At 50.8% G+C, this 15411-nt stretch overlaps 1 protein-coding gene across 1 annotated transcript; it reads left to right on the top strand.

The window, feature by feature from the left end:
* Nucleotides 1-10066: 10066 nt before the first annotated feature.
* On the top strand, nt 10067-14814 carry DUOXA1 (dual oxidase maturation factor 1). Its single transcript, XM_074155972.1, has 6 exons — nt 10067-10213; nt 11116-11173; nt 11762-11896; nt 12047-12260; nt 13552-13766; nt 14603-14814. Exons 1-6 carry the CDS (start codon nt 10067-10069, stop codon nt 14812-14814), a joined length of 981 nt encoding a protein of 326 aa, XP_074012073.1.
* Nucleotides 14815-15411: the final 597 nt, after the last annotated feature.

The raw sequence follows: 15411 nt of genomic DNA, 5'->3' as shown, positions 1-15411 counted from the left end.
AAAGCTGCACTAGTTCTAGCTGGATTGAACTATTTGTTGCACATAAGCTGACAACCCCATCTCTGCTTGCATACTACCTTGACTCTATGATTTTTTTTTTTTTAAATATTAAGCAAACAGTTGGCTGTAATTTATCCTACAAATTTCTGCCCACACACTGCAGAGCAGCCCTTGGGTCTTTTCACTGCTTTTCAGACAGATGCATGATTTCTTATTACACCAGGTGCTACTGGCGCTTTTGCCTGGATGGAAGAAAAAAATGCTCAAATGATCTTCTGCCCACAGCCAGGTGTGACGGTGTGCTCTCCCTTCCTAGGCACAAGCCTGACCTTTATCTCCCCCAACTCTGCCCAAGTGACAACTACCCATGGTGGTCACAATGGGTGCATGCAGTCATGATGGCTGCACCGGGCTCAAAGGGGTTTCGGTGAGACAGATAAAAACGCAATAGCCAAGGGCTAACTGAAGCAACACTGGTACTGTGGTCAGTATGTAAATAGAGGTCAATCATCTTACCCCCACAAATAGTGAACAGCCCAAGAGCCCTTTGAGCTCTCCTGAACGGCAGCGGCTGCATGCCAGCATCTCCCAGTGAGCAGGGACACCTGCTTGAGGTTATGTCGGTTATGCAGAAAGATTCCTTGCCACAACAAATCCTTGGTGAGTGACTAATAGCGTGCTAAACTTTGAAATCTTAGCTAAGTAATATAAAGGATTGATCACACATATATAATCCTTTAGTCATAAACCGTTGACCAAGTCTGGGACTAGGATTGAATCCAGCTGCAACCAGACTCCTCTCTGTGTAGGAGTTTAGAAAGCCAGGGGGTCCTTTCCGAACCTCGTGACACAGCGGGAGGGTCTCTCTGACAGCTCTGTCTGACCCTGTCCTCTCTGCAGTAAATAACCAAGTGTGCCTCGCCTTCTGCAATCTTGTTAACTGTCGTATTTACCATCAAACTCTCGTTTTATATCAATAAATGTATTGCTGTTCTCTCTACGAGTGAAATGCATCACTTCCATCCATGACAACGTGGCGTAGCCAGGCAGGATCACAAGTAATATCACTGATTATTTACAGGGGAAAGGAGTTGAGCCCGCGTCCTAACTTCTCAGAATAATGGACTTGTGACGATTAGCATAATTAGGAAGCCGTTTAAGAGCACCCAAATGTAACTGTGGGCCGAACAAAGGCAATATTAAAACCTAGCCCCAGCAATTCCTAAAGCCCATCTAGAGATGAGAACAAGACACAGCACACAACTAGGTGACAGCAATACACAGCTAGGTGATAACACTCAAAACGCCCGCAAGCAACTCCCTACATGGGCACATTTAGCGCACTGCTTGTTAGCTGCAGCCGTGTAATGGGCTGGGAAGATGCACCAGCTGAAAAGCTAAACCTGGGGGCCTGGGGAGGAGATCGCAAAGTTCAATTCATTGGGTGCGGGGTTTGAAGCAATATGTGGCACGTGGACCTGCCAGTCGGGAAAGTGGAGGCTTATCGGTAGATAAAGTGGTAATGGTCCATACATTTTGATTCCAGTTGGTCCTCAAGGATAATTGGTGAAGTTTCAAGTTTTTTAGTAGATAAGAGAACACACATTGCAATACTAACACAACAAGATGCCGAGAAGCTGGGCATACAGTCCAGTCGGCAAAGCGTTAAAGTTGCCAGTGTGAATGGAGTGACTATTTGAGTGCCACACTGCCGGGCTCAGCTCATGGCTCAGGGTGAGAAGCCCATGTCGTCTACTCGCTTTGCCACTAAAGATCATCTCAGGTTCTGAACGGCCGTAGCTGGTGCCTGCCAGACACAACGTGTGGTCCTTTGGCTCAAACTCCCGCCCCAGCCCAGCAAAAACTGGGGGGGCACAGCACAGGTGCTCCGCACAGCCCCCGCGTTCCCCCAGTCCCAGATCACTAACACACCGCAGTGTCCGATCTCCGCTGCAGCACGAAATAGAATTTCTAAAGTCATAGCTGATTTGGAGAAATGAAACCCAGCATCTCCAGAGCCCCCTCCCCATCTAACTCACCTGTCTGGCCAGTTCAGAAACCCCTTGGGAGGTGGCGTTTAACACTTGATTAACACTAAATGCTAATACAGCCCCGCTAATGCCTGCTGTACCTTCCCTCAAAGGAGGAAGAAGCATAAGTTTGCTTTCACTTCACAGAATCACAGAATCTTCATGGTTGGAAGGGACCTTTGAGATCATCGAGTTCAACCACAAAAACAAAACAAAACAAAACAAAACCAAAAACACAAAAAACCAAAACCCACCACACACCACACCCACCCACAAATAGACACAAACCAACAATCTCGGGCACTATAGCATGCCCTGAAGTGCCATGTCTACACGTTCCTTAAATACCTGGGGGAGGGAATACAGTGTACTTTTAACAGATTCCCACAGGGATATTAAACACTCGCCCACAATTGCTTATGTCACACTTGCTGAACTTTTACAGACAGTCTCACTATCCCAAGATGTGAAACTCTACCAATATATAGATTGTATTCCGATTGGAGGAATTTCTCTTGAGAAGGTGGGAAAGCAGCAGCAAAGAAATAAAATTTTTAGGTAATTGTTGGATGGTGGGCAGTGCTGGATTCCTCCAGATACCTTAAGAAAAATCGAAGGGCTGCAAATGTCCCAATCAAGGAAGGAGTTACAACAATTAATGGGAACTGTAGGATATTGGAGGAAACGTGTTGGGATTTTTCTATCATTTCCTGTTCACTATATTCACTCCTATGAAAGGCAAATCCTGGGAGTGGAAATTAGAACATAATGAGGTGCTAAAAACTCATTGAAGAGTTAAAACGTATGAGTCACTGGGACCAGTGCACCTCCATGACCCTATTATAGCCGAATGGGGTTTTGCTAAACAGGCTGCTTACTGTAACCTATTCCAAACCGGCCCAGATGGGCCAAAAAGACCTCTATTGTTTAAGTGAACTGCATTTAAAGAAACAGAACTACAATACTCTCATCGGGAAGTGGGACTTTTATCTTTAGTCCAAGCAGTCAAACAAGTTGAGAAAATACATCAGGGAGAACTTGTGCAAACTAGAGGACTATGTGATTTACTAGAAGCAATCCTAAAGGGGTCTGCTCCCCAAGAAGGAATTGCACAAAAGGCCACTGTCAGAAAATGGTGTGCCTACCTAAGAGGAGTTGCAGAAAATATGCAATTAACTGAAGGACACACTAAGGTCTCCAAACTGCAGATGCCTATAAGCACAGACCCTTTAGCATTACAACATTTAATCTTCACCCATTCTGGATGCTCCAGCAAAAAGGTTAAACGGTAAAGGGCAACATAAAGCCATTGTGTTAGACAATACCATCAGCAAACAAGTAACAGAATTAACACACGATGGATTTTTCCTTCTTTTTAATGGGGCAACCTGTTCGGACTATTCCTTCCAAAACGAGTCTCTGTTCTCTTTTATAGCAGCCTGCAGGATGGCAAACAGAAATGCTGTGATTTCAAACCCTGACAATGCTGCTTACAGCCATTGTGGTCTTCTCTATTAGCACTGGGAACTCACACATGGCTCTTATCAGACATACTGCCTTGGTGGGAAAGAATTAATGAAAGGGACCACCAATTGATTGTGGATGCACTTGGTGCAGCCCAAAGTAATGTTTCCCTAGGTCTTAGTTGTATCAAAGCTCAGCTGCGGATGCAATCTACAGTAGCAGCAATTATAAAGAGAAAGTGAAGAGGGCACCTTACCCACTAAAATTGGGAAAGTAATCTGGAATGTGGGAGTGCACCAGGGTATGGGGCACAGAGTTCTTGTGTGTGTTCAGACCTGCGTTGGAGTCTGAGGCGGGGTTCCACTGCTTTGCGCATTAATTTCAAGGTCAAGGAGACACTAGACACAGGAGTTCCATGGAAAAATGTGTATCACTTTAATTAGGTCTCTAAGAACAGGGATTACAAGAGAAAGCTTCTCTCTAAATTGCAGCCTGGGACAAAAGTTCTAATTACCACAGAGTGCATCATTAACAAGCCCCAACAAAGCCCGGAAAAGCTCAGCTCGCTGATAGTTACATCAAACTGGCAGGAATATCTGTTATCTGCAGGGACAGGGATCCCAAAGCTGGGACACTAAAATTCCTGATAAGATGTGTCCCAATGGCTAATGCCATTCCCAAAATTCGTGCCAGGACGGCAGAACTCTGTCAGATGAGCAGGGTCCTCAGGGATGCATCTGGGGATGACATCTGGGAGCTGGCACCCAACTTGCTCTTCAACGGAGAGACAACATCTCTAACACTGGTGTGGGGTGAGAATTGGTGTCCTCCATTCTCTGTCCTCCCAGAGCCTCAGGGTTCCTGCTCAGACCCTCCCACACTCCACCCCATATCTCTCTGCTCCAGCAGCTGTTGCAGAGCCACAGCGCTGCGATCAGGACAGCCTGGAAGGGGCACCTGGGATCTGTCAAACAGGAGGGAAGGACTGGGCCTGCAGCTCCTCATTGAGGCTGGGCAGCCCCAGCAAGGGGCAGGACACTGGGGAAGGAAGAGGGACCAGCCCCACATTGGGCCATCATCCCCTTCCCCAACACAGATCCTGGTCTCAGTGATCTTGGGGTCAAACATGGGGGCTCTGGGCAGGACGGAGATATTTAGGGGGGCAACAGGGCAGCTGGATTTCTGTCCCCTGGGTCTCTGAGAGCATGTGGAAACCTGCAACAGCACTGCCAGGATGTCCTGGCTGTAGGCAACTAGTTCCTCTCTCACACAATGGTGATGGCTCTTGGAAGGAGCAGAAGGCTGGACACCCAACACAATTTCTGGATGAGGGTTTCTTCGAAGTGTGGTTGAGGCCCCTCCTGTTTCAGTTGCTGCTAAGAGGATGGGTGGCTCCTGCTGAGCTCTGCTTCCATGTTCTGGCAGCCCTGCCACTTGGCCCTGAGCTGTCTCAATCGTGAGATACGAAACCCAGCTTGCTGGGCAGCGTTATGGAGAGTGAAACCTTCTCCTTCTCGAAATCTTTAAGTAACTTTCAAAGAAATCTGGAAAAATAGATCCTTCTTGCAAATCTTTCTAAAGCTAAATCATGGCCACAGTGCTGTGAACCTGTCTGCTCAGCTAGGTGGAAACTGGCCAGAGGATGTCCCTCCATCCTTCTTCCCATCCCTCCCTTCGAGCTACTCCGTTGTGGATCATTCAGCTGTTGCAAAGACTCCTGGGCAAGGAGCTGCATCCAAGCATCGGGATAGGACACTGGACAGGCTCCATCGCAACAGAGCCCCAGCCTGACTCCAGCTGCAGCATCCTCCATGCAGGGGGCCAGCACAGAGGGGCAGTGGGGACAGCCAGTGGGACAAGGTGACATCTGGACACAAACACCCCATCTGTCCCACTGGCACCGATAGGTGAGGCAGAAATCACCTGAGCAAAGGGCAGCCTCTCGGGGCTCCCACTCCATCCCCAAAGCTGCCTCCCTGCCCAGGCATGTCCCTGCGCCATCCCCGCCTCGGTTCCCAGCACCGACAGACGGCGGCTGTTCCAACACTGCCTGGCTGCTTGAGCAAGAGGTGATGGGCTCTGCTCCCCTTGCCCCCTACCTCCCCCAGGTGACCTGGATCGGGTGACTCACCCCTAATCACCCCGTCCATCACTTGCAAGGGGGTGAAGCAGAAGCTGCCCAATAAAAAAGGTCTGTCCAAACAAGGGGGCAGGGTGCCGACGGTGGGAGCAGTGCCCTGAGCATGAGCTCCTGGTGAGCAAGAACAAGTACCCGGACCTGTTCCCTGGAAACTTTCCAATGAACTACACACCTTTACTACCTGCAGAAATACCCAGAAAATTTAAAAGAGAGGAAAAAAACAAACTTCAAACCCCAGTTACCATCATGGCCTCAGGCTTTCTGTAGGACCTCTTCATGGATATGAATGTACTGGCTGAGGGGTAAATCCATGAGTTTTCCCATGCTTGCTAACCCATGACCCCATCAGGGGTCCCCCAGGGAAGTGGGGCACACCCCCCCCTCCCCCCATCACACCCTGTTTCCATCACCACTGGGGACACATGAGCAGCCCTATGTGCTCCCCCAGTGTCCTTGCACACAAACGATGTGCTGCTGGGCACCCCATTTAGAGAAAGAAAGAAACTTCCTTGCCCCCGCTCTCATTTTGGCAGTAGGGCATCTCCCCAAAAGACATGTTTGTGATGCTCATCTGAACAGCACAAAATCCATGGTCCCTTCCCCAGGCAAACCCCACCCCTTGGTTTGGCCAAGCCAGTGCAGAGCCCATCCCTCCACTGCCACTCCCAGCTTCAGGGAGTGTAATGAGGGATGGTCTAGCCCCTGGTTGGACCACTTCTTGCCCCATGTACCACATCATACGGTTGTTTTGTTCCCACCTTAATTAGTTACCAGCCATCTCCTCAATTATCTCTACTCCATGCAGGAGAGAGAGGTAGTTCTACCTTTCCAAGGGGTCCAAAGCCCCGCATGTGTCCACGCAATCGCCCCCAAGGATCTGCTGTGATGTCATCTCCCTCCGCTTTGCAGACACTGCTAGAGCTGGAGCCGATGCCACATCCCAGGCATCGCTTGTGTGAGCAGACCTCTCTGCAGCACAGCTCTGCACACATGCTTCCCACATGTAGCCAATCTTTATTTCATTTTTTTTAAACAACCCCCAAGGAGGGATTCAGTGTTCAGGCTGGGTAGCGCCAGTTTGGGACTTGAGGGGAAATGGCAAAATCTTTGCCCAGAAATGCCCTTTTTGTCCTACTGGGCATGAACTTAAGACACGTTTTTAACTTCCCTCTGCCAAATGGGTGCAAAACACAGATTTTGAGGGCACCCAGCCTGACCATCCACTACGACAGAGCCCATAAGTCATGCTGCACTAGCCCATGGGGGACGCAGGGTGCTCCCATCCTGGGGATGGGGTGGCATCAATTGTGCCAGTGTCCTGGTTTCTGCTGGGACAGAGTTAACTTTCTTACTAGCAGCTGGTACAGTGCTGTGTTTTGGATTTTAGATGAGAATAATGTTGATAACACACCAATGTTTTCAGTTGTCGCTAAGCAGCCAATGACTTTTTCAGCTTCCCGTAGAAGCTGAGAGAGAGCATAGACAGGACAAGTGACCCAAGCCGGCCAAAGGAATATTCCATACCATAGACATCATGCTCAGTGTATAGATGCAGGTTTGCTGAACAGCGAGACTCCGGGATCGCTGCTTGGGAACGGGCTGGGCATCAGGCAGCGGGTAGTGAGAATTGTGCATCACTTGTTTTGTATATTCTTTTATCATTATTATTGCCATTATTTTCTCTTCCTTCATGCTGTCCTATTAAACTGGTTTTATCTCAAAGAATTTCAAGGAAAGGGAAAACAAGAGACTCAAATCAAGTCATGTTGGCTTTGTCAGGCAGAAAATGAGACCTGTTCACATATTCTTGGATACTGACCAGCAGAACAAAGTACCAGAATCAAGAGACATAACCAGCTATGTGAATTGTTGGCGGATGAGGGCAAAAAGGAAAGAGTGGGTAGTATTCCAGGAATTGCTGCTAAAATATCAACAAAATGAATTATGTAAAACGGACCTGGTATTCGTTAAAGAAGATCAGGCCCTTGTAGTAGGTATTACAGTTAGGTACAAGAGTAAATTAAGATATTTGGTGGACACAGCAGTAGAAAAGTAAAGAAATATCAACACCTTAAAGATCAAGTTCAAGAACTGACTAATGCCACTTCTATCAAATTTATAGGATTTCCTTTAGGAGCACGTGGAAAGTTGTATCAAAGCAATTATGAGCCATTAGCAGAACTCGGACTCTCTAGTTCCCAACAGGAGAAGGTCGCTCGTCATTTATTGAATCGGGTACTATTTAGTTCAGTAGATCTTTTACATATATTTGTCAGCCAAGTACAGACTGTTTTAAGATTTTAATGAAGGGCAGTAATTCTATGGACTTTATAACTAGAATTGCAGGCAAATGTACTGTTATAACTTGGATATTGTAATAAACTGATTGTGACTGTTAATAAACCAAGATACACAGGTATTAAAAGTAGGGACAACAATGGGACTTGTAATGATTATATACCATGGTGCATCACCCGCCTATACCAATTATGGGTTATATCTAAGGTGGACAGGCCACCTTTACTTAACCTGGAAAAGGAACATATATTCCATAAATGTTCGATAAATAGCTGGTATGGGGCTGTGTTTTGGATTTGTGCTGGAAACACTTTGCTTTGCTTGTGTGCGTGGCCTTTGCTTTACTCATTAAACTGTCTTTATCTCAACCCATGAGTTCTCTCACTCTTACTCTTCTGATTCTCTCCCCATCCCACTGCGGGGTGGGGAGTGAGCGAGCAACTGTGTGGTGCTTAGTTGCCAGCTGGGGTTAAACAAAGACAGCCAGTTTTGGAGGAAAGCCCCCACATGGGGTCAGGAGAGCATTTCTGCCATGCTGGGACTGCTCCACATCAATGTAACCTGCTTCAGCCAACCAAAATGCCAAAGAATGACAGCACACACACACACACCCCCCCCGAGCTTTCATTTCCATGGTCTCCACATCATGGCTGGCTTAGTAACATAAACATCTTCTGCATAACAGGGCTGGGAGCCCCTCTAGGCCTGTGCCTCTCTGCTAGTCCCCTTCGCCGGCCACTTCCACAGTGACTGACAGTCAGCCAGGACCTTCCTGGGGAACCTCCCAAGGGGGATGGAGTTGGGAGTAGAGTCAACAAAGGAGACCGAGCAGCCACAACCTATGCTAGATGGCCTCAGCTGGGATACTCCACTGGGCAGTGCAGGTAAGGGCTTTGAAGCCCTTTGCTGTTCTCCCCAGCAGGCTCCCAAGGATCCTGGCAGCCCAGGATCTTCATGTCATAAGGAACATCTGGACTTTTCACCACTCCACAGGAAAAGTTGAGGAAAAGAAGGCAAACCCCCTCCGGGATGGCTCACCTTTGCAGCGCTGCATGGCATGGTGCCATCCTGCAGCTCTCTTGCCTGCCCTGGGGCTCAGCAGGAGTGCTGGGGGCCCGACCAGCCCGGGGTAAGGCTGCACCATGCAGCCACCTCTGGAGGCGGGTACACAAAAAAACACTGGGAGAAACACAACCATGACATGCTGGGCTGGCTTCTCGCCCTCCCACAGCTGAGGGAGGCAGCGTGGGCAGGGAGGCAGCAACCCTGAGCACGCCACAGCCCTGCACAGCAGCCAGCCCTCGGGATCTGCCGCGGCAGAGGTAGGTTCGGCACGGGGAAGAGGGTACGGGTGTTTCTGCAGCCACTGCTGGGACGGTCCTCACTCCTGGGGGATGCTGAGCAGCCCTTTCCTTGCAGGGAAGTGCCTTGGCCAAGTGCTGTGGCAAAACCCACAGCCAGCTTCCTGAGCAGCATCCCTGTGCCCACCACAGCACAGTGCTGCCTTCAGCTGGCTCCCAGCATGAAGGGCTGGCAGGCGGTGACTGGCCCCCGGCTGCCAGGGACAGGCAGTTTCTCCGTCCCCTTTGGGTTATTCCTGTCCTTGGACAGCAAGGCTCAGCGAGGAGCAGCCCGACGGGGCGCAGCCCGTGTTTGTGCAGTGATTCACCGAGCGCCCCGAGCACAACGGCTGCAAGTGGGAGCCAGGCTGTTCAATAAAGAGCTGAACCAGGGAGGGAGGGAGGGAGCACAGGCAAGAGTCCAGGGGTTGAGAACAGGCAGAAGAGTGGAATGAGGGTCTTGGTGATGTGTGCACCTATTGCTGTCCTATCTTGGGGACAATCGGAGCATTGCAGTGGAGGACCCGGTGACTCCAAACCTGCTTTGCTCTAGGATGTACCCTGGGGAGATGGAGGGCTCCCGTGGAAGATGCCTGAGTGTATGCCCAGATGTGGGACTGCAACATGCACAGACACTGGGGGTGCATGCACAGCCATGCCCAGAGCAAGCAGTGCACTGGCAAGCAGGCAGGAGAGGGCTCTGTGGAGATGGCTAGGTGGGGTGGAAGTCTGGAGGTGATTTTCTCCCCCCATGTCTCCCTGGGTGCCAATTTCCAGCCCTCGCAGACAGCAGGATGACGCTGTGGAATGGCTCCTTCCCCTTCTACCCTGGCTCCAATGAGTGCTTCCCCTTTGACACTGCCTGGGCTGTCATCATCTCCATCTTCCTCTCCTTGTTGGCCACTTTCATCATAATCCTGCCGGGGATCCGGGGCAGGGGGGTAAGTGGAAGGGCAGACAGATCTCAGTCTTCTTGTCCCTGTCCTGTGCATCCCACAGGCTTCCTCATTCTCAGCCTCAAAAACAGACCTGGGGAGCAAACATGCCCACAAGTTCATGGCCAGGGCTCTGTGATGTCTAGTGACCCACAGGGGTGAGCTCCAGCCCAACCCAGCATGTACCCCCATGCTGGAGACACCAAACTCCACCACACCAAACTCCACCACACCAAATTTACCAGGTGCCTAGATCTGAGCTTGGCTGGATTTCACTGTGAGCAAGCCCAAGTGGTTTCCCGGGAGTGGAAAAACAGGGTGAGGCTTGAACACCTCACTCCACCTTCCCCAAAACCCCAAGAAAAGAAGGAGGTGTGGGCTGTGCATGCCCCAGCATTGCTCACAGGGCTCTGCATGGCCAACAGACCCCGCTGAGAGCCCACTGCTTGCACACCACAGGATTCTCATGTGTTTGGCTTTGCAGCAGGGCTGGCTGAGAGCCATCTCCACCCCAGGGGACACACTGCGAACCCCCAGCTGCTGCTTTTGTCTCCAGCTGTGGCCAGCTGCCAACAAGTCCAAACACGTGAGGTTTGGATAAGTGTGGAAATTCCAGCTCAGGACTATTAAATCAAGCGCCTCCATCCTCCTTCCCAGAAAGGGAACCGCATAGCTTTCCTGAATGGGCTGTTTTGACCTTCTTGCTCTCCCTGCTGCCTCCCCCACCCCAAGCAGGGATGACCCAGACATGTGTGCTGTCTGCCTGCAGAGCCCATGAGATGGCTCCTCAGGGGAGGGACAGACCTGTTTCTCCCTGGCTGGCATTTCCAAATGATATGCTTGGTGCTGAGGTCCCCATGGCAAAATCTGACTGAGACCTGTCCCCCTTCTCTGCTCACCCCTCACAGCGACTCTTCTGGTTCCTGAGGGTGGTAACAGGCCTCTTCGTAGGAGCAGTGGTCCTCAGTGAGTACCGGGGTCCTGGGAGGGAAGCCCAAGGATGCCCAAGACACGGGGGATGGAGGAGCAAGGGGAGAGAGGGTGAACAGAACAGCCAAGCACCAAGTCCAGCCCACAGGATGAATTTATGGGGAACACCAACCCCGGTCTGTGTCTAGGACCTGGCTCCAGCAAGTGGGAGGTGCAAGCAACCATCTGTCTCCTCTCCAAAGGCTGGTGTTCATATGTGCAGACCACCTCCAGGGCAGTCACCAAAAGCCCACCACCAGCTGCCAGGGGACCCAGACAAATTGGCAGGTGCTTAGACAAGGACTAGTGCCTGGACAATGCCCACACATAAGTCCTATTGCCTCTATGGCTAGGGACTGTGCTGGGTCTGGGGAGAAACCAACTCAAATCGGGCTGTTGGGGTCACGGTTCAGAGTTGATGTTGGGGAAGGACATACAAAGCTTCTGCTCCTTGGGGCTCACAACCCAGGCCTTGCCCTTGGGATGGAGTAGATGATGCTCAGCCCATGGTGACCACCATGGCAGGTACTTTCAGCTCTAGATGTCTTGCTTCCAGGCCATGATTAACCTTTGATGTCTTCACAGCCATACAGTTCACCAGGGACTGGGAGACTGGCTGGGTGACAGCAAACACCTCCTACAAGTCCTTCAGCCATGCCCAGGTGAACGCAGACATTGGGCTACACATTGGCCTGACGGGAGTGAATGTCACGCTGGTGGGTGAGTGCATATCACAACAGGAGGGGATTGGTGCAAGTTTGGCAGTTGTGCACCTGGCTACTGGGGCTGTGGGCCCCAAGCCTCCACACCAGGAAGTCTTGGAGCTCCTTACAAGGCTGAGAAAGGTCCTTAGTCTTCACCATCTGTCAGGAAACCCAGTGAATCAGGTCAACGAGACCATCAACTACAATGAGTACTTTGCCTGGAGCTTCGATACAGACTATGACCACAGCTACGGTGAAGGCCTGGAGAAGGGGCTGCCCAGCCCCATCCTCTATGTGGCGGAGAAGTTCACCACGCAAAGCCCCTGCAGCATGCACAGGCAGTACCGCATCTCCGGCCACTACACATCCCTCACACTATGGTAAGTTAGAGCAAGAAGTCAGCACGGTCTCTGCTCAGTGGGGAGATGAACCAGGTAGAACAGAGGGAGCTTGATGGAGCCACCTTCTTCCCTGTAAAGCCATGCCAAAGCCTTGGCTGGTCTCTAGCATCTGGCCTTCTGCAGAACCAGGGATACTCATGCTTCCTGGCCTGCCCATCTCCACAGAGTCCTCTTCCGTGTGCTCTGCCCTGATGTGCAAAATTGCAGTTGGAGAAAATTATTCTTCATTTTAGGAAAGCAGATGCAAATGTGTGGGGCTTATGGTGCAAGGTCCTCTCCCAAGCAAGATGCGGGGCCCCGATAAGACCAGTCATGGGGGGTTTCCTTTTGCATGCCCACAAGGGCATGAGATCTGCTGGTAGGGAGCAGGAAGGACTATCAAGAGGGTGCTCAGAGGCTGTCTGGTGGTGTAAAGCTGAGAGCCCTTGTGTGTGTGGTGATTGTGGAGTCTCAGAGCATCCCCACATGTCTCAGGGGTCCTGGGAAAGGCACTGCAGGGAAGAGTGAGTCTTGCAATTCCCCCTACGGATGTAGGCTCCAGCTTCCTTCCTACATATCTTTTTTTTTTTTTTTTTTTATTTTCAGGAAGAATAACTAGCCCTGGACAAATTTGCCTGCTATTGAGAAGGAGTATTTCAAGGCAGGGATGTTGATGCAAAGCTACTTTTTGTTCTTATTCTTGGAATCAGAACAATTTGTTAGGCTCACCTCCACAGCAAGCTGAATGCAAACCCCACACACAAGGCAGGGCTGGCAGCTGGGTTCAGTCCAGGTGCTGAATCAGATGTGGGCATGGCTGGTTGTGCAGTTCTTCAAACAAAGGTTTCCCTTGTTGCCATTCTCCCTTTGAATAGGTGGGAACTGCCTGGGGGTGGCCAGTTGTGGATGACCACAAGAGTCAGAGAAAGAGTTGATTTGGAGGGACCTCCAGAGGCTTCTTCTCCAGTCCCCTGCCCAGAGCAGGGTTGATGTCAAAGCCATACCAAGGTGTTTGGGGCTTCATGAAGTTCAACATTGAATGTTCCCAGGTGTGGAGATCCCTCTCCACCACTTGCGGGACCTGTCCCACAGCTCCACCATTCATGCGGTTACAGAATCATTTGGTTTGGAAGGGACCTCCTTAGATCAGCCTGTCCAGTCCACCTGCTCAAGCAAGGCAGCTAGAGCAGGTTGCCCAGGGCTGTATCCCTCCATTGGGATGTGGAGAGGAGACACAGTGAAGAGACTCCGAGCATGAAGCTAGCTGCTTAATTTTGTGGTCCTTTTGCAGGATGGCTTTTTGCACCTGGCTCATTTCCATCCTGCTGTTCTCCATGCCCATCGTCCTCTATGGTGGCTACATGCTCCTGCTCACTGCTGCGCTGATGCTCTTCTCACTGCTCTTCTTTTTCACTGCGAGGAACATGCCCAAGTGCCCCATCCAGTTTGGCCCAGCTTCCTTGAAAACAGACTATGGTGGATCCTTTTGGCTGACATTAGCGACAGGTGAGTGCTCAGCTTGCTCCTGGGGCTTTTGTTCTTCATCCCTGCAGCGATGATGCTCAGTGACACCCCAACAGTGCCTCATCCCTTCTGTCTCCATGGCTGGCCACAGAAATTTTTTTTTTTTTCAAATTGCATACAAAAATTTAGGATAGCATCACTGATACTGGGGGAAAAGGAGCTCAGCAGCCAGGAGATCTGAACGGCCAAAGTTATCTTCTTGGAAGTGTGCCCAGAGGAGTAGCATGAAAGTCATGAATCCAAGACAGGGAAATACTTGGCCTGGAAGGACCCTCAGGGGGTCTTTCTCCCAGCCCCTGCCCAGAGCAGGGCTTTACTCAAAGCCGCACCAACCTTGTCTGGTGGTGGATGTCCCCATGGCTAGAGATCCCCTCTGCCTTTCAGGACCTGCCCCACAGCTGTCCCACTTGTGGGCAGCAGTTATTTTCTTTGATCAAACCAGAATTTCCCATGTTAAAACTGTACACCTCCAAGAAGAGATTGTCCCTTTTTCAGTAGTAGAAGATAGCAATTAACTCCTCCTGAAGACTCCTCTTTTTCAGGCTAAATAAGCCCAGCTCCTCCAGCCTTTCCCCATATATGGTGGGCTCCAGCCCCAACTCTCTTGGCCATCTGCCCCAGTTCATTGGCTTTTCTTTTGGACTGGGGAGCCCAAACTGATTGCAGAGTCCAGATGTGGGGAGGGAAACAACACCTTCCCTTGGCCTCCTGGGTGTTGCCACGAGCAATTGGCTTCCAACCCCTGATCCAGGTATGGATGGGGCTGGGACACAGCAGGGAGGAGGTGCTAACATGTCTCCTCATACTGTGCGTTGCAGGGCTGCTGTGCCTGCTGCTGGGTCTGGGTGTCACCATCCTGAACTCCACACAGCCAGAGAAGCTGAAGCTTGTCTTTAACCTGGATGAGCGAAAGGGAGAAGAGGAGGTGAGGGACAAGTCCTACCAGCCAGCCCAGCCCAGCTCCTCTACACGGGATGTGCTTATGGTCCCTTTGGATGAGCTTTGCGAGGTGACAGCCACCCAGCTGTAAGGCACGAGGGGGAGGGAGGGCAAAGCCCGAGGACACCCCTCCTGAATTCATGCTCCGGTCAAACCCCACCAGGAGCCCTGGTAGTAAGAGACACAACAAGAGCTGTGTGATGAGAATATCCAAGTCTGGAAAGGTGTCTCAAATACAATAGTTTGCCCTGATTTTTTTGTTGTTGTTGTTTTACCAGCAGCTGGAAGGGCTTTTGGGGTGAGGAGAATCCATGCCCCGCCCCTAGCTGTCCAGTTACAGGCACTGCCCTTCCCTTTAGTCCATCCCCAACAAACCCTGAGTCCTCTCCAAGATACAGAGAATAAACCAGAACAAACTGGAGAGAAATCAAATAACTGCACTCACATAGATATGAACCAAAGGAGACAATGCAACAGCACCCCCACCCTGAAGACCCTGAGAAGTCCCCTATGCCCAGGGATGATCTTCCTATCAGCAGTCAGGAAGAGTGAGTGAAGCTGTGCTCATCAGGGTGATGATCAACACCTCCTCTTAGTCTGGGGTGAAGAGCAGATTGGCGAGGGGGCCCATGATTTAGTAGGATGCTGGAGGTACCAGACCTTGGAGACCTCCTGGATTTCAGACCCA

This window comes from Numenius arquata, chromosome 11, assembly GCF_964106895.1.
Source record: "Numenius arquata chromosome 11, bNumArq3.hap1.1, whole genome shotgun sequence".
Taxonomy (NCBI): Eukaryota; Metazoa; Chordata; class Aves; order Charadriiformes; family Scolopacidae; genus Numenius; species Numenius arquata.
Note: the sequence above shows the minus strand (reverse complement) of the source record. Positions and strands in the feature narration are given on the sequence as shown.